Consider the following 16,990-nt stretch of genomic DNA (forward strand, 5'->3'; position numbering starts at 1 on the left):
AGTTCCACCGTGGGGATAGACACTGACGCGTTGCTCCCGGAGTCCCAGACGGGGGGCGGATTAAAGATCCCCGCCCCCCTTTCCCGCTTTCCCCCATCCGCCCCCGCGTCGGCCTGGCCAATCCTTCTGCCATTAATATGCGAGCCGCGGTGCGTCACCTGCAATCTGGTGGTGAAGTGAGCTCGCCGCGCCACTCCCCGCCCCGCCACGCCGGCCGCCGTCCCCAAGGCATTGTTCACCGCCTAACACGCTCAGGGCCTCGGTGCGCACGGTGCGCGCGGACCCGCCGGCCGACCCTGTCTCGCACCACGCTCCCCCTACACCGCACACCTAATTGCGGTGCACCTAGTTAATGACTCTTTGAAAACGCGCTGTGTATAGCACTATACATATTTTATTTATCACGCGTGTGTGTGCGTGTGAATGTGTTGGGCGGCGGGAGGGGGGGGGGTACCCAAGGCGGGTACTATGTACTTCGCAGTAAGTACGCCCCCCCCCGTACATCCTGCCCAGTGGGAGGGAAATTGAACGTATATTGAGTGTGGGATGAGAAACTGGTGCGGCGCTGCGCAGGCAGCCTGGCGGGGCTGGCGGGGCTGGCAGGGCTGGCAGGCAGGCTCATTACGGGCTGGCGATGCTGGCGACAAGGGCAAAACTCTTTCGCTTGGCCGGGGGCAATCGGCTGCGAGTTATGGGTATCCGGGTTCAGCGCCCGGCCAAGGGGCGCCTCGCCTCGTCCCAGCCCCCCCCCCTCCCCCGCACAGTCAAATGAAATTCCTCTCTTGCCTTCCCTTTGCATGAGATATATGTATTGCCGTCAGGGTCGGCTGCCCGCGGCAGTGTGTGGCGTGGCTTGGCGTGCCCATGGGACGGGTAATGATGTATCTGTGTTTGTTGCAGTGAACGCTCACAGGGACTGCCTCTCGAACGGGTCGTGGTTCCGCCACCCGGAGACGGGGAACGAGTGGTCGAACTACACCACGTGTATAAACTACGACGACTTAGCGGTGAGTAGACGGCCTCGCTGACCTGAGCCATCATGTCCTGCAGACGTTGACTAATGATTCGTGTTTCTCCTCTTTCGTTTCCAGTTTAGAAATAGTATCATTTTAATAAACGAGTTAGGATATTCCATTTCACTCTTCGCACTATTACTGTCCCTCGGCATCTTATTCTATTTCAAGTAAGTCGAGCTGCTTTACGAAGTTGCCTTCGTTTTTGCCCCCTGCTCCCGCATGACGCGTTGGTCTGTTCCGCAGGGCACTGCGGTGCACCCGGATAACGCTGCACATGAACCTCTTCGGCTCCTTCGCCATCAACTGCACGGGCTGGCTGCTGTTCTACGGCATCGTCGTGCCCAACTCCAACAGCATCCTGAACCACAACCCGGTGAGCCTGTTGCTCTCGATAATGACGAAGATGAGGGATCGCTCCGACCCCCGCCATGCCTCCGCGCTGCGCGTCCGGGGGGGAAAAACACGGAGGGGGGGGGGGGGACAGAGTCGCAGCCACCCACTGGGCCATACATCTTCCGTGGGCACATAAAACATGAAGTGGGTGGCAGCGGCGGGCCCGGCCGGCCGTCGGCGCGACGCGGCGGGGGCGGCGTGGCACGTTAAAGGACATGTCGGCCAGGCGGAAGGCGCCACGCTGCAGTGCTTGACGACGGCGTGCTTCTTGTGCTGCAGGAGTGGTGCCAGCTGCTGCACGTGGTCACGCACTACTTCCTGCTGTCCAACTACTGCTGGATGCTGGCGGAGGGCCTGTACCTGCACACGGTGCTGGTGAACGCGTTCGGCGCCGAGGAGCGCCTCGTCAAGTGGCTGTACCTGCTGGGCTGGGCCGTGCCGCTGCCCATCATCGTGGTGTACGGCGTGATGCGCGGCCTCGACCCGGACGCGCGCCAGCGCTGCTGGATGGACGACACCATGTACAACTTCATCATGGCCGTGCCCGTGTGCTTCTCGCTCGTCCTCAACTTCGTCTTCCTGCTCAACATCGTGCGCGTGCTGTGGAGCAAGCTGCGGGCGGGTCCGATGGTAGGTCTGCGCGGTGGCCGGGTGGCGCCGGGTGGCGTGCTGGCGGTCAGGGTAACCGTCGTTGTGTGCAGGTGGGCTCGCACTCGGAGCGGCCGTCGCGGACCCTGCTGCAGGCCGTGCGCGCCACGCTGCTGCTGCTGCCGCTGCTGGGGCTGCAGTACCTGGTGACGCCGTTCCGCCCCGACACGGGCTCCATGTGGGAGCGCTTCCACGAGGTGGTCTCGGCCTTCTTCACCTCCTTCCAGGTCAGTCCCCACCGGTTCTCCGTGTGCACGCGCACCGTGTGGTTGTTTTCTCGAGATAATTTCTTGTTTTCTCTCCCTCTCTGCAGGGCTTCGCGGTCGCAACTCTGTTTTGCTTTTGCAACGGCGAGGTAAAGTACGGCCCAGTGCCTCCGCTGCGTCGTTGAGAACACTGCAGCAGAACCAACCCAGGCGAGTCGTAACCCCGCCCCTTGTCCACAGGTGCTGGCGCAAATGAGGAGGCGAATGGATTTCGTATTTCAGAGACGGAGGGCCAATTCCTATACCGCCACCACCGTCTCGGTACGTCGGCTTAGGTTAGCACCGCTTCTTTCTTCTTCAATTTCAACGTTTTTTACCTCTTTTCGCTTCCTTTTTTTGCAGCTTTGAGACTTACTAACATCTGTCTGCGTCGTTAGAGTGCGTTTTTTTTTTCTTCTTCCGCCGGCCTTTTTGGCGGCTGCAAAGCTTGGTCTGCGGCCCGCTCTTTAGTTCGGCACAAACACCTCGTCCTCCTTCCTTTAGCATAATCCCTTTGAGTGTGGCGCCTGCCTGCTAGCGGCGGTGCGGTTGTCGCGCTTATCGCCAGCTCGGCCAGCCCCACAGGCAGCCAGCCAGCCAGTCTCGGCAAAGACCGGCCAGCCTGCACGGGCCGACGGGGCGGACGCCCCCCATTCATAGCGCTTCTCATACAACTGGCAGGTCGCTGCCTTGCTGCCCGCCCCGCTCTGTAGATAAGAAACGGAACCGCTGCCGGTGAGCATCTGCGACAGTGTATACGACTAGCGTAACCCTACACCGTTGTGCCCCAAAAGGAACCAGAAAACCAACAACAAGAACTCGGCATTGCATCCGCTCTGCTTGGCTGCGCACTGCGCCCTTTGCTTCCTTTAATGATCCCCCCGTCGTGGCTCGCGACGCTGCGGCGTGCCCGCCTGGCCCTGGGTAACTGCGCACGCGTGCGCGCCTCTCTGTTGCAGTTCATCCGCTCGACGCCTGGCCCGCAAGCAGGGGAAGAGCGAGTGTGACGTCGTGGAGTCCCGCCAGTGCGAGACCATCACCATCCCGGCCGTGGTGTGACCAGTGGCGTCGACGGACCAACGCATCTGTGATCAAGACAGTGCCGCGGCGTCCCCGCCGACGCTGCCCGCTGCAAAACAATGAACTCCCAGTCGCTCTGAGGACGAGGGACTGGCTGCCGAACACTTACTGTTGCCTCAGGACCTCCTCGTCGACAAGGGGATTCCCTGTGGATTGTGCATAGTTTTGGTTTTTGGAGCACTCGGAAATTTCAAGTGACTGTTTTTGTGGCGGAAACATTAATCTGCGCACAGACTCGTTTATTTTAGTGCTGCTGAAGTGAGCATCAAGTCAGTTAGATAAGGATAAGTGCCAATGAACTTAGGGTGACAAACTTAGTGCAGATGAACAGCAAGCTCTGTGTGCTTAATCTGATTGTTTACAATTCAACTTGCACAAATAAATTCGTGGGCCGCTTTTAATTGTAATGATGAAACAAGGTTGACACATTCACACACGGCCCCTGACAGATTCAAAGTAAAACTTAGACTAATGAATCGTAAATACTGTGTTATGTCATTGTTATATAGTGTTAGTTTAGCTAGAATGCACAAGTAAAGAAATTAATGTACAATTTTAGTTGTGAACCAAGAAAAAATTATCAGAATTATCATAATTGTTATTCAGAACTGGCATGCGAGTAGTTACACAAAAACACTTTGTTTCAAGATTATATAAAAGCCATTCCTGTGATCGGGCTTACTGTACATGTGTACGAATTGTTCTCTTTCTGTTTCCAGTGAAGCGCGTGCGACAAAGCTGTGTCTGGTTATTGTCTCTCGATCAGAGATTGTGTTATTATTTTGTATGCGTGAAAAAGAAAGAAATGTGATATGTTTTGTAACAGCTGTTTCCTTGCCCAGCACCCGTCAAGCATGCACACTGTATTTTTTGGGGCGCGGGATTCCGCCGCGCAGCCCCGCGACGCAAACAGGAAATATTGTGAACACAGGAAAAATGGAATATCGTGAATGGGGAAGGCGGAATAATGTTGTCGAGGCAAGAGGACGGCCTTTTCGGCCGTTTCCAATATCGCTGAGTCCGCGGCGCGGGCGGGGACCGCGGGGGCTGGAGGTGGCTGGGACAGCGCGCGGTGGGCTGCTGCCCTGCCTTGCCTGCCCTGCCTTCTGAGGAGGGGACATCTAAACGCCGTTTTATGGGCCGTTCCCAGACCAAATATGGCGGACTGGGGGAAAGCGAGGAGGCCGCCGTAAAGAGGTGAGTATCGAATTGCGCAGGGGTGCCGCTCATTCCAATGCCGCCTCATAATGGGTGAAAGTTCCCACTTCGCACCAGTGTCCAAAGAGTGGCCAACCTTGGCCAGGCCACCAGGCAACTTCTCGATAGCGCAGCCAAGATACTGCCTCGTGAACAGGCTAAGGTTGGCAACCCTCTCTTCACTAGTGTATGCTGCTGAGTTTTGCCCTCGTCATTGGCAGCACTGGTCCATTCCGCGGCTCGCCAACGGCGTCCTTCATCCAGACGGATGGACACACTGTAATGAGCAGGCCGTGGTCGCCGCGGCCGGCGGGGTCTTCCTTGTTACCGCGTACCGCGGGGCCATTGGGGCAGGTGGCCAGCCTGTTTGAGGATTCCCTTGGAGCCGCAAATGGACGTCTCCCGTCCTGGGCGTCCTGCCTCCGAGCGACTAATGATATCCTGGATGCCGGCGAGGGGCGGGGCGGGCGGAAGGAAAAAGGGGGGGGGGTCACTGCCGCCTTTCGCAGTCCCAAGTGCCAAGTGCTTCCTCCGCCCTCTAAAGGGTGGTGCGAGACTCTTATCGCGTCCAGCGCGTCAAGCGCCGCCGATCCCTTACCTCTCGGCCGGTCCACTGCAGGCGACCAAGCGCCAGGCGCGGAGGGGAAGGGGGCGCACACGTCCGGTGTGCAGGGGAATTCTTTTCCGCCGCCTCAAAGGGGATGGGATGAGTAACTCAGGACACAATGCTCTCTCTGTCGGTCCCGCCTTGCTTGGCCTTGCTGCGCGCCGCCGCCGCCAAGGGATTGCCGATATCCTTGCAGCCCCACGCCCCGCACGGCCCCCACGAGACGCACGGAAAACCGATTTGGGTGTTCTTTGTAAGCCCGGCGGGCCGCGGGCCTCTGAGCACGCGGAGCACGCCCCCCGGAAGGAGGCCCGCCCGGAAGTTGCAACTCGCGACGACAAAAAGACGAAAGTCGTGCGTCGTGGCTTCGATAATGACGCAGTGTGTCAGCCTAACGACGGTTCCGAAGAGTGGTCGTTTTCGTCGCTGTCTCTCTCGCTTTCATGAGGCATCCCCTGCGAAAGAGACATGCTAGCGACGCTCTGCATCAGTCTACAACAGGCCCTGCAGGCCGCCCTGGCCAAGAGAGGCTCCCGAACTCCGCGGATGCGGCGCGCCGTGGCGGCCGTGGCGCTCACTAACAAACACAGTCAATATTGGCGCCCAGTCAAGCGGCATCCAAAATAAACAGCCAACACGGCGACCCGGAGCGCGACACCCGCAGACCTGCAGCGGGGCCCCGCCTGGCCCCGCCCCGCCGGGCTCGCCTGTAGCCAGCTCGCCCACCACGCCGGGGCCAGGCAGGGCAGCCAGGGCGCCGAGCAAAAGTAGCAGCGCCGGCAGGAATAACAGTGGAGTCGCTGTGCACACACCAATCAAAAAGCAAACAGTACGCCACGCTGCGCGCGTAGCGCCAGTTGGCCAGGTGTCGTGTTTTCGCGGGGATGGCAAAACAAAACGGATACAGTGGGGTGGGCCGTGAGGGAGGGACTCGAACCGCGGACAACAGGATCTGCGTGTTCAGAGCCCCAAACCCTTACTCGCAGCGCGCGGCCTGCAGGGAGCAGCTCCGGTTTATGTGCCACGCGAGTGACCTCTCGCTTCTTACACAGCGACAAGTTTCTCATTGAAATGCCGGGGAGAGGGGACTGAACCCGGGACTAGGCGCGTCGTAGGCGTGGAGTATTCCTGTTTGGCCGCCGCTAGAGTGCCGTGGCGAGGGGTATTGACGCGCGAGGGGCGCTACCCCTCGCACCGCGCCAAGGCCGCAACGCGGGGTAGGCCCTACGAGGGGTGGCGGCCACTGGCGGGAGGCTGGTGCGTGAGCCAGGGGTATTCGCACTGGTGCGCGTCTATACTCCGTGACGGAAACAATTCTGCGGTCACAACTATTTCCGAGGTTGGGTGACTTCGAGACCAGAGATGCACAATTTGACATGAATATTTCGCTTCAAGACTTTTCGTGGATATTTTGGTGAGGGGGTCCGAGAGAGACTTACATGTTTGGCGGGAAAGACCGAAAAGACGCAGCCTGATGACCACTCGGGTGGGATCGCCTCGCCTCCGAGCGCGACTCCGTCATACAGCGCCGGGTAGTGCGGGTGAATTATGTTCCTTGTTGCGGGGGAGACAGTGGGCATGGGGGGCAATAAAGGGCTCGGGGTGGGGGTCTGTCAGGCCCTAGGACGAGGGCCCGAACGGTCCTTTCGGGTGAAGGGCCGAGCCGAGCCCAAGCCTCCGAGGGAAGAGCCGAGCCGAGGCGAGGAGAGCTCCACATCGATCGGGCGCGGCCCTGCCTGGCCCTGCCTGGCCCTGCCATGGCTCTGCGGCTGCGTGCGAGGGGCGCGGTGTGGCGCGCCGCCGCCTGGCCTCGTCGCTCTCCCCGCTCGGGGGCTCCAGCGCGAGGGAGAGCCGCGGCGGCGGCGGGGAGGGGCGCGGAGACGGGGGCATCGCGGGGCGTGGCGCGGGCTCTCCAGACTCCGTGCACTCCGCGATCCGAGAGTCCGCCAGTGATCGCCATGGCGGCCGTACAGCAAGCCGTCCTGTAGCGCGCCGCTCTGCGAGGTGAGTCACAGAAAGCACGTTTGCAGGGCTGGCCGTGCGCACGACGACGCACGCGGCCGCGGGGGTGTCCGTCACGGCCCGCTGGTGTCCGCCCCGCCGCCGCGGCAAGGGACAAGGGCGGCCACTGGGCGACGCCCTTCCGGCCCTGGCGGCAGGGCGTCGGTGGCGTCGGGGCGGGTAGCGTCGGACGCCTTCAGCCCTTCCCCAACAGCGTGTGTGTGTCGCGGGCGTCGCGGGCGTCGCGCCGCGGGCACGGCAGTGTGCGTCGGGCTGGGCCTCGCGGGCCGCGGATTCCATCCCAGGCGAGGTGTCGGTGAGCGGAATGCGGAAAAATCGGCCACGGCCGTGTATCCAAACATTGGGAATCTCCCCCTGGGTGGGTGGTGCAGGGCGGTGTCAGCTGATGCGGAGGGCGGTGCCGCCGCCCCAGTGGCGCTCTCTCCCCCCTGGCCTGGTCTTCCCCGCCGTGCTTACTGGGTCGGGCCTAATCAGCCGCGGCCTTCACTGCGATCCGACGCAGAGAGACTGCGGGGCGTTTGAGGAATGCCGTTCGTCCGGTTGCAGGACAATGTCGGCGACCTCGCGGTGGCCCCGCGGCGGGCTCGGGGCGCTCGGGGCGCCCGGGGCGGCGCTGCGGACCGCAGTCTTGGCCTTGGCGGCGCTCTCTCCGCTCTGCGCGCTATGCGGGGCGGAGAACCCCAACACGTACAACGTCGGCGGCGTGCTCAGCAACAACGAGAGCGCCTCACACTTCAGGCAGATCATCGAGGTGAGTGGCGAGCGGCGGAGGGAGGCGGCGACGCCGCGACGCGGCCAAGGTCGCGGAGCAGTGGAGGCAGCGGGGCAGCCCTTACACTGACGCTACACTGCCATCGCTCGTTCTGCCGCAGAAAATCAACTTCATGGACCAGTACGTGCCGAAGGGCGTGACCTACCTTCCGTGCTTCATCCTCATGGACCCCAACCCCATCCGCACCGCCCTCAACGTGTGCAAGGACCTGATCGCGCACAAGGTGTACGCCGTCATCGTGTCTCACCCGCTCACGGGGGACCTTTCCCCCGCGGCCGTCTCCTACACAAGTGGCTTTTACCACATCCCCGTCATCGGCATCTCCTCTCGCGACTCTGCCTTCTCCGACAAGGTGAGGGCGGAAATGATGCTTTGTTGCCCGTCTCATTCTACACTTTTTATGGACGCAACAACTCATCACTTGGGCTTTTCTGGCCGCAGAACATCCACGTCTCGTTCCTGCGCACCGTGCCGCCCTACTCGCACCAGGCCGACGTCTGGGTGGAGCTGCTCAAGCACTTCAACTACATGAAGGTCATCTTCATCCACTCGTCCGACACGGACGGGCGCGCGCTGCTGGGCCGCTTCCAGTCCACCAGCCAGAGCCAGCAGGACGACGTGGAGATCAAGGTGCAGGTGGAGTCCGTCATCGAGTTCGAGCCCGGCCTGGAGAACTTCACGGAGCAGCTGCTGGACATCCGGAGCGCGCAGGCCAGGGTGTACCTCATGTACGCGGGGTGAGTGCACCATCGGCTGACCATCAACTTTGACCCCCCCCCCCCCCAAAAAAAAAAAAAAACTTTTGGTGGGTTTAAATTTTTGTTGCAGAAAAAAAGACGCGAGCGTCATCTTCCGCGACGCCGGGATGCTCAACATGACGGAGACGGGCTACGTGTGGATCGTGACCGAGCAGGCCCTGGAGGCCAACAACGTGCCCGAAGGCACGCTGGGCCTCAAGCTGGTCAACGCCACGGCCGAGCAGGCCCACATCCAGGACAGCATGTGAGTGCAGTGCAGTGCCGCCACTTTGCTACCGATAAATGTGTTTGTTTCGTTTCTTACACTTTTCTGTCCGTCTAAGATTCGTGCTGACGTCTGCGCTTCGCGAGCTGACCAGCATGAAGAACATCACCGAGGCGCCCTCGGACTGCGAGACGTCGGGCACCATCTGGGACACTGGCAAGCAGCTCTTCGAGTGAGTGTCCGCCTTTATTTTTAACCGTCGTCCGCTTTGAGAGGCGCACTCAGCGAGTCATCGACGCCTCCACTTTGGCTTCAGGTACATCATGAAGCAGGAGCTGCTGGACGGGCAGACGGGAAAGGTGGCCTTCGACGAGAACGGCGACCGCGTGAACGCCGAGTACGACGTGGTGAACATCAAGGAGAACCAGGTGCAGGAGGCCGTGGGCCACTACCTCTTCTCCCGGGAGGTTGACCGCATGCGGCTGACGCTGGACGACACGGCCATCCTGTGGCCGGGCCGCATCCGCACCAAGCCCGAGGGCTTCATGATCCCCACGCACCTCAAAGTGCTCACCATCGCCGAGAAGCCGTTCGTGTACGTGCGCGAGGCCAAGGACGACAAGTGCAACCAGGACGAGATCCCGTGCCCGCACTTCAACAGCTCCGACGACGGCACTGGGGGTGAGCCGAGCCGCCGCGTCCGCTCCCATTACTTGTCCTGCTCGATTCTACCTCTGTCTCTCGTGTCCGTAGCGATCGACACCGTCATGCACTGCTGCCGGGGCTTCTGCATGGACCTGCTGCAGGAGCTGGCCAAGACCATCAACTTCACGTACAGCCTGGCGCTGTCGCCCGACGGGCTGTTCGGCAACTACGTGATCCGCAACACCACGGTGGGCGGCAAGAAGGAGTGGACGGGGCTCATCGGCGAGCTGGTCGCCGAGCGCGCCGACATGATCGTGGCGCCGCTCACCATCAACCCGGAGCGCGCCGAATTCATCGAGTTCTCCAAGCCCTTCAAGTACCAGGTGAGGCAGGCGCACAGTGGGTCAGAAGACCGGCGAAGCGGCCAAAATTCTAGACGCGTTTTGAGCTTCAGAGTCGCTAATTAGGACTCGAACCGAACGTGTGACCCCACCAATGGATTGCTCTCCGAACGAGGAATCCATTGGTGGGGTCACACGGTCGGTTTGTGTCCCATTTAGCGTCTCTGGAGCTCAAAACGCGTCTAGAATTTTGGCCGCTCCACCGGTCTTCTGGCCCACTGTGAGGCGCCAGCAGGCGCGGCGCCGCGCTCTTCGGCGACCCCGCCGACTGCGGCCAAACCCGCTCCCCGCTGACGGCCACGTCGCTGTTGCAGGGCATCACCATCCTGGAGAAGAAGCCGTCGCGGTCGTCGACGCTCGTGTCCTTCTTGCAGCCCTTCTCCAACACGCTGTGGATCCTGGTGATGGTGTCGGTGCACGTGGTGGCGCTGGTGCTGTACCTGCTGGACCGCTTCTCACCCTTCGGCCGCTTCAAGCTGGCCAACACGGACGGCACGGAGGAGGACGCGCTCAACCTCAGCTCGGCCATCTGGTTCGCGTGGGGCGTGCTGCTCAACAGCGGCATCGGCGAGGGTGGGTGCCGCGCACCGCGCCGTCCAAGCGTCGCAAGTCAGGTGGCCGAGTGCTGACGGGCTGTCTCTCTCCCTCCGCAGGCACGCCGCGCAGCTTCTCCGCCCGCGTGCTCGGCATGGTGTGGGCCGGCTTCGCCATGATCATCGTCGCCTCGTACACTGCCAACCTGGCCGCCTTCCTCGTGCTGGAGCGGCCCAAGACCAAGCTCACGGGGATCAACGACGCCAGGGTGAGGGCTTCCCCGCTCGCCTCAGGGAATTGCCATTTGACGTGACGAACGAGTTTATTTTTTTCGTTTCCAGCTTCGAAACACGATGGAGAACTTGACGTGCGCCACGGTGAAGGGCAGCGCGGTGGATATGTACTTCAAGCGGCAGGTGGAGCTCAGCAACATGTACCGCACCATGGAGGCCAACAACTACGACACGGCGGAGGACGCCATCGAGGACGTCAAGCGGGGGTACGCCGTCAAAACCGCAATCGGTCCAGATCGTTTAAAAAAACGGAACACTGCCGCTAAAAAGTTTTCTCGATGCTCCGCCGGCAGCAAGCTGATGGCGTTCATCTGGGACAGCTCGAGACTGGACTTCGAGGCGGCGCAGGACTGCGAGCTGGTCACGGCCGGGGAGCTGTTCGGACGGTCCGGCTACGGCATCGGGCTGCAGAAGGGCTCGCCGTGGGCCGACGCCGTCACCCTCGCCATCCTCGACTTCCACGAGAGTAAGCCGGAGGGGCGGGGAGAGCGCCTGTCATGCCGAGGGTAGGCCGACCCGCCAAGCACCCCTGCGTGACGGGCCGGCCTCCGCCCGACGTCAGGCGCTCTCACTCCCCACCCCGACTCAGGCCGCTGTCAGTGTCGCGGCTCGCGTGGCGTTTCTCACGACTCCTTCTCCTGCAGGCGGCTTCATGGAGAGTCTGGACAACCGGTGGATCCTCCAGGGGAACCTGAACCTGGCGCAGTGCGAGCAGAACGAGAAGACGCCCAACACGCTGGGGCTCAAGAACATGGCGGGCGTGTTCATCCTGGTGGCGGGCGGCATCGCGTTCGGCGTCGTGCTCATCCTCATCGAGATGGTCTACAAGAAGCACCAGACGCGCAAGCAGAAGCGGCTGGAGCTGGCGCGCCACGCCGCCGACAAGTGGAGAGGCGCCATCGAGGTACGCCCCGCCCCGCCCCGCCCCGCCCCGCCCCGCCCCGCCCCGCCAAAGGGACAAGGCCGGGATTCGAACCCGGACCCGCCCAACACAGCGCGGCTCAAAAGGCGGCCTTATGGGAGGGAGGGGGCAAAGTAGCACTTCTTGTCTACTTACACGGGCGAAGTATGGCCTTTTGCCTACCTTTCTGGCGGTTCTAGTCGCCATGGGGAGGGGGGGGGGGGCTTTTCCCTTGAATCCTTCCAGTGTTGACCTTAACCTGTAAACGATCTTCGCTAGTCGGGTACAATGGTAGGGGCGGGGATGCCGCCGAGACGCACACGGCGGAACTGGCTTGGATTGTTGTACATACACTGTACACCCATACTGTGAGCCGGGGCCCAGGCGGCCAAGGCAGCCCTGGCACTCAGGCAACCCAGGCGCGGCCGGGTTGGGTTGGGTGTTGCTAACTCACTGGTGTTGTTGCTTCATACAGAGAGGCTGCCCCGAGGCTGTTGAGGTGAGTCCGGAGTCCGGCTAGGCTATCGCCAAGGAGGTGACGTACTCTCAGAAGGACTCTCTACGGGGGCTTTGCCTGCGGAATGGTTTATTAAATGTTAGCTGCACACTGTCGAATTTTTCGTTGTCGCTTGATGACAATTTCAAGACTGATTTTCCTCAAAAGGATCTCAGCAAACCAGTTGATGACATAGTTTGTCACGGCCATATTGCTTTGATGGTGGAGCTTTGATGAAAATCTCATCACCCTGTGATGAGATTCTCTTCCACTCTTTTATAATAAAGTGACAATAAATTTTTACAGTTCACTCACACACTATACACACATACACGCAGTCCTGCCATTCGTTTAGTGTGTGCAAGTAGATCAGTCTAGAATGTCACCTAGTCGAGCAGGGGAAGTCCCGCAGAATGGCCACATTCCTTCTACACGCACCTCGATCATGACCAACGACACTTCGTCATCACATCGTAGGACACGAAAATGCACCACTTTTCCACTCCTTCCCTCGCAGCTTCACTACTCTGGCCGCTCCGCGGCGGGACTCAGGGCGGGACCGCTGCATTCTCGCGCCGTCCTTCCTCGGCGTCCGTCCTAACCTCCGCCGTTGTTCCGCAGAAACGCAAGACGCTCCGGGCGACGATCGCGGAGCAGCGGCGGCTCAAAGCGAACGGCGTCAACGAGCCGGTCAGCCTGTCGCTGTCGGTGGAGGCGCTGCACGTGCTGCCGCCCGTGTCCATGACGGGCATGGTGGTGGGGCCGCCGCACCCCGCGCAGTGCCTCGGCCAGGGCTGGCCCGGCAGCGGCACGGCCAGCGGGGCGGCCAGCGGCGCCCCCAGCGGCACCACCACGCCGTGCGACCTGCGGCAGCGCGGCCGTCTCGCCAGTGTGGGCGCCAGCGTGGGCCGGCCCGAGCAGATCCACGTGGCCGGCGTCGCCAGCGTCACCTCGCCGCCGAGAGGGTGAGTATGCCGCGCACCACTTGCCGCCGCTTGCCGCCCCGAGGCCGCCTGGCGGGTCTACATCCTCTGCTATATGACGACGCCTTTGTGCGCAGGCCGCGGAGTCGGAGCACCTCCCCGCACAGCTGGGTGTACAGCGACGCGGACGGCAGCGAGTAGCCCCGCCCCGCCACAGCCAGCCACGCGCCAGGGCTAGGCGCACCACTGCCACAGGCTGCCAGCCCCACCGGGACCGCCCCCAGGGCCGCGCCGGCCGCGCCACCGCCCAGGCGAGGAGGGCGTCGGTCGCTGCATGACCCGACCATCGTCCGATGTCTTCCAAGCCACTCCAGCCAGGACCCTGGACCTCGATCCCCCAGCCGTCCTCGTCTAGTTCAATTGTTGTTGTTTTCGGGGAGTGATATTCTGTATTTGCATCCACACTATGAGGACAGCGCGACCTGCTGGTTGATGCGGGGATTTCCCGACATCGTCCTCGTTAAGTAGTTCATCGAGGTGTGACGAGTCGAGCGGCTCCACAGCAGCTCCACAGCCTCAGCCTCGTGGAATTGCCACTGACCATTTTTTAAATCAATTAAGGACTCGGTTGCATGAGTCCTCCTTGTTAAAGTGAAGGCATCTTAGAGACATATTTTGCTTTGTGAAGAGCCTCAGCGTGGGGTGCCATTCGCTAACTATATTGTATTACTTTCCTCAGCTCATGATTTTGATTGCCAATAGCTTGGCTTGACATTCGTGTGGCTCGGGTGCAAAGGGTGCTCACTTATTATCAGTCTATCATAGTCTAAGTAGTCTGTCAGGATACCCCTAGAAAGAAAAAGTGACAAACGCATCATGATGTGAAGGTATTTGAAACATGTTGGTGACTGATTCAACCAGACTTTACATTATGATTTTGTTGTGACTTTTATGTCCTACTTAGAAGGTCTCCTGATGACTGTAGTAATAAATATTGAGCATAAAAAGTGTGAAGTGTTGATTGTAATAAACAGATTGAAGAAAAAATTGTACATACGTTAAAAAATTAAATTGAAATTTTGTGAATGTTGTATTTGTATTAAACAGTGCGGTCATTTCATGATTTAATAAACAATGAAATGAAAATCAGCATTCATCAACTTCCCATATGGCCTATCTAGAAATTAAATTTGGAATTATGTTGTTGCATAGCATGTGGCATGGATTCAAAATTTTGAACAGAGAGCCTCTATTTCGCAGTAATAAATAATAAATACAAAGACAGTGAGCAACACGTTTTTAAAAAACAATACCATAAAAACATCAAGTTTTCAAACACAGATAGACATATTATATAAACAATAAAATAGTTAAGCCAGTATGTGACAATACTAAAAGATATCTAAAGATGAAAAATGAACTTAAGTCAGCAGAAATTGTATTTTAGTCAACAAACAAACAGAGAACCAGGAAATGTGCAGCAGAGTGATGCAATGATTTTTTTCCTGTTTGTTTCTTTCCTGATTTCAAAGACAGGGCTGTACATTTCATTCTTTGAAGACAATAATTTAAAGCAATCACAGTTGCTCAGCCCACAATAGTGAACATGCATACAAATGTTACACTTAAATGCTTTCAACAAAGCCTTACATATACACACTACTTTAAAACTATTAACAGAAAAAAGTGAGACTAATACTCTCTAATTTCTATCTCATCAATTAAAGCTACTTTAAATAATAATACTACTTTCATTAGTTTGTAAACACTATCATAAAACATTTTATTACATACAGAAAATATGAATGATAATATGACAAATTTACTTCTACTTTGAAAATCAACATAAATAAGTTCAATGGCTTAGACCAAAGAAATGCAACAAGGCACCACAATTTTGGTACACTCAGCAAGAAAATATTGTCTCACTGTTTCAAAGCTTGGCTCATAATTGCATAAATGTACAATCTCAAATGGGGCTAAAATGACATTTACTACACAACTGTAGATAACCTTAGTACGTCTGCCTATACACCCACCTCATCTCTAACAAGAAAACCTGTGGTACATTTCAAGTGATGTACAATTATGAAATTTCTAAATTGAAAACAAACCAGAGGCTATTTTTCCATTTTTAAAATGAAGAGACAGTAATTCAGTCCTTCATGACGATACTGCTAAATCAGTATTTTGGCCAATTTTGAAAGGGTTAAAATCATTCACATGATAATGGGAAAGAAAGAGAATAAGTGGTCTAATACTGCTTTGAACGGGATCTTGAAGTCCCTGAGGTGCTTGAACTTGTGGTAGGTGCTTCTTTAGGAGTGTCACTTAAAAGCCGCTCCAAGTCTATGCCATTCAGGTCAGTTGCATGTGCATTACCTGAAAAAAAATTATTAAAGAAATATATAATACCGACAAGGCAAATAGTCTAATTTCCTACAGTCAGTGAGAAAGGAAAAAAATTACCTGCATGAGCTAAAAATAGGTCCTTCAAAAAACCAAGTTCTTTAGTAAGAATGCGGATTTTCTCTTCTAATAGCTCGTTTTCTGTTTTCAGCTGATTGACTCGTTCCAATGTTTGCTGTGTACGCATTCTGCTTTTCACTCGACTTCTTCGCACAGCCTAAAGAGAAACAACAAAGTTTTTCAGAATTAGAATTAAATATTATGAAGAGAATAGGGAGCAGCTTGAGTACTTTTGGCCTCCAGAGCAGTACCTGGTTGTTCCTGTCTCTCCTTTTGCGGTACTCATCTCCATCTTTCTCCCTCTCCCACTCCCTGTCGGACTCCTCTCTAGAACTGTTGTCTCCACGCCGCCCTTTTGACTGTTTATTTTCTTTATTTCGGGGCGCCATCCTGCAATGCACCAAAACAAAAAAAAGGCAGTAAGAAAATGGGTTCACATAGATGGAAAGTGGCACATAATACTCATGTACACTGTCATGAGCAAAAGGTTGATAATAACAATAAAACATTTCATTTAAACATACTAATTAAATATTTTCCTCTAAATTTGGTTACGAAACAACAAACTTGAAGCAGAAACAAAGTTTAGCTGGTCCAAATAGGTTACGATATCTCACGAATACAAATTGTGCAACACTGTCGACATAAACCACATCCTCACTCGCTGCAACTTCAGTTTAAAAAGAAAACTGTGCGAGCTAGCAGAAAAAAATAGCCATTTTTAAATGTTGACATGATCAACACTAAGTATTACGCAATAGTACGCATTGTGTCTACCGCCGTCCAATCATTGCTTGCACCAACACGAGAACCACTCAAGGTTACCTTAATGTATTGAGCCAACGAAACAGGAAAAACTGGACACAATTTGCTCGTTCTCCGAACACAGAAGAGAAAGAATCAAATAAATTGCAGAGGATTCTGACGGACACAAACGAAAAACAACACAGCGCGAAGCGATTGCAAATCGGCACAGTTGTATGAGAAGTTGTGGTAGGGGATTATTGACCTTGGGAACCAGTCACCTCAACCTTCCAGAAAAACCAGTGAATACTACATATGCCCCGAAGCCACCGGCTCTGTGACAACATGTCAATTTTGTGCTGACAGAAGACCTTTCAAAGGTTCAAGAATCATGCCATCTATGAATTATTTAACCACGCTGACCACGCTTCTTCACAAGTATAATTGTTGTGTTGGTGTGGTTTCAGCGGCAAATTTGAAATTTTTAACAGAGTTTGGTTTGGATACCATTGTAAGCATTTATCTCTGTATTCACAAGCAAATTAGTACCCTTCGAGAATCCAAAATGCAACTCTGCCCGTACTTTCTTCGCAAGTGTTCTAACTTCCGAATCTTCTGAACAGCTCATAGGACAAGTCCCA

The 16,990-nt window shown here is 56.7% G+C and overlaps 3 protein-coding genes across 5 annotated transcripts in view; 2 read left to right on the top strand and 1 right to left on the bottom strand.

The window, feature by feature from the left end:
• The window catches only part of LOC117646143 (calcitonin receptor), a 29,503-nt gene extending 26,248 nt beyond the window's left edge, over window positions 1-3,255 (top strand). Inside the window, exons 4-11 of the mRNA XM_034386875.1 lie at window positions 901-1,007; window positions 1,092-1,183; window positions 1,260-1,389; window positions 1,689-2,039; window positions 2,111-2,284; window positions 2,371-2,412; window positions 2,504-2,584; window positions 2,666-3,255. Of these exons, the coding sequence (XP_034242766.1) occupies window positions 901-1,007; window positions 1,092-1,183; window positions 1,260-1,389; window positions 1,689-2,039; window positions 2,111-2,284; window positions 2,371-2,412; window positions 2,504-2,584; window positions 2,666-2,671 (983 nt within the window). The 3' untranslated portion in view covers window positions 2,672-3,255. The remainder of the gene's footprint in view (window positions 1-900; window positions 1,008-1,091; window positions 1,184-1,259; window positions 1,390-1,688; window positions 2,040-2,110; window positions 2,285-2,370; window positions 2,413-2,503; window positions 2,585-2,665) is intronic.
• A 4,554-nt stretch (window positions 3,256-7,809) lies between these two features.
• Window positions 7,810-14,222, top strand: LOC117646518 (glutamate [NMDA] receptor subunit 1). 2 transcript variants are annotated; one of them, XM_034387530.1, is made up of 14 exons: window positions 7,810-7,959; window positions 8,081-8,332; window positions 8,422-8,717; window positions 8,809-8,982; window positions 9,062-9,175; window positions 9,260-9,624; window positions 9,697-9,971; window positions 10,304-10,562; window positions 10,643-10,791; window positions 10,865-11,022; window positions 11,110-11,282; window positions 11,461-11,720; window positions 12,835-13,178; window positions 13,274-14,222. In XM_034387530.1, the coding sequence occupies exons 2-14, from the start codon at window positions 8,093-8,095 to the stop codon at window positions 13,335-13,337; spliced, it is 2,871 nt and encodes a 956-aa protein (XP_034243421.1). In that variant the 5' UTR covers window positions 7,810-7,959; window positions 8,081-8,092; the 3' UTR covers window positions 13,338-14,222. The 2 variants fall into 2 exon arrangements, with proteins under 2 accessions (XP_034243421.1, XP_034243420.1); XM_034387529.1 differs by lacking the exon at window positions 13,274-14,222 and having other exon boundaries at window positions 7,826-7,959; window positions 12,193-12,922.
• A 146-nt stretch (window positions 14,223-14,368) lies between these two features.
• LOC117646520 (CCAAT/enhancer-binding protein gamma-like) lies at window positions 14,369-16,603 on the bottom strand. Of its 2 annotated transcripts, none has more exons than XM_034387532.1 (4): window positions 16,431-16,603; window positions 15,857-15,995; window positions 15,606-15,762; window positions 14,369-15,518 (listed from the first exon to the last, which is right to left on the bottom strand). In XM_034387532.1, the coding sequence occupies exons 2-4, from the start codon at window positions 15,992-15,994 to the stop codon at window positions 15,391-15,393; spliced, it is 423 nt and encodes a 140-aa protein (XP_034243423.1). In that variant the 5' UTR covers window position 15,995; window positions 16,431-16,603; the 3' UTR covers window positions 14,369-15,390. The 2 variants fall into 2 exon arrangements, with proteins under 2 accessions (XP_034243423.1, XP_034243424.1); XM_034387533.1 differs by lacking the exon at window positions 16,431-16,603 and adding an exon at window positions 16,130-16,299.
• Window positions 16,604-16,990: the final 387 nt, after the last annotated feature.

This window comes from Thrips palmi, unplaced genomic scaffold (assembly GCF_012932325.1).
Source record: "Thrips palmi isolate BJ-2018 unplaced genomic scaffold, TpBJ-2018v1 HiC_scaffold_19, whole genome shotgun sequence".
In the NCBI taxonomy this organism is placed as follows: domain Eukaryota; kingdom Metazoa; phylum Arthropoda; class Insecta; order Thysanoptera; family Thripidae; genus Thrips; species Thrips palmi.

Excerpts from the sequence above, each read along its gene's own strand:
- LOC117646518 (XM_034387530.1), top strand. The coding sequence starts at position 8,093 with ATGGACCAGTACGTGCCGAAGGGCGTGACCTACCTTCCGTGCTTCATC. Across the intron at positions 9,625-9,696 it reads CTCCGACGACGGCACTGGGG|CGATCGACACCGTCATGCAC; the intron begins GTGAGCCGAGCC and ends TCGTGTCCGTAG. Across the intron at positions 11,283-11,460 it reads CATCCTCGACTTCCACGAGA|GCGGCTTCATGGAGAGTCTG; the intron begins GTAAGCCGGAGG and ends CTTCTCCTGCAG.
- LOC117646520 (XM_034387532.1), bottom strand. The coding sequence starts at position 15,994 with ATGGCGCCCCGAAATAAAGAAAATAAACAGTCAAAAGGGCGGCGTGGA. Across the intron at positions 15,763-15,856 it reads GGAGAGACAGGAACAACCAG|GCTGTGCGAAGAAGTCGAGT; the intron begins GTACTGCTCTGG and ends GTTTCTCTTTAG. Across the intron at positions 15,519-15,605 it reads CCTATTTTTAGCTCATGCAG|GTAATGCACATGCAACTGAC; the intron begins GTAATTTTTTTC and ends ATTTTTTTTCAG.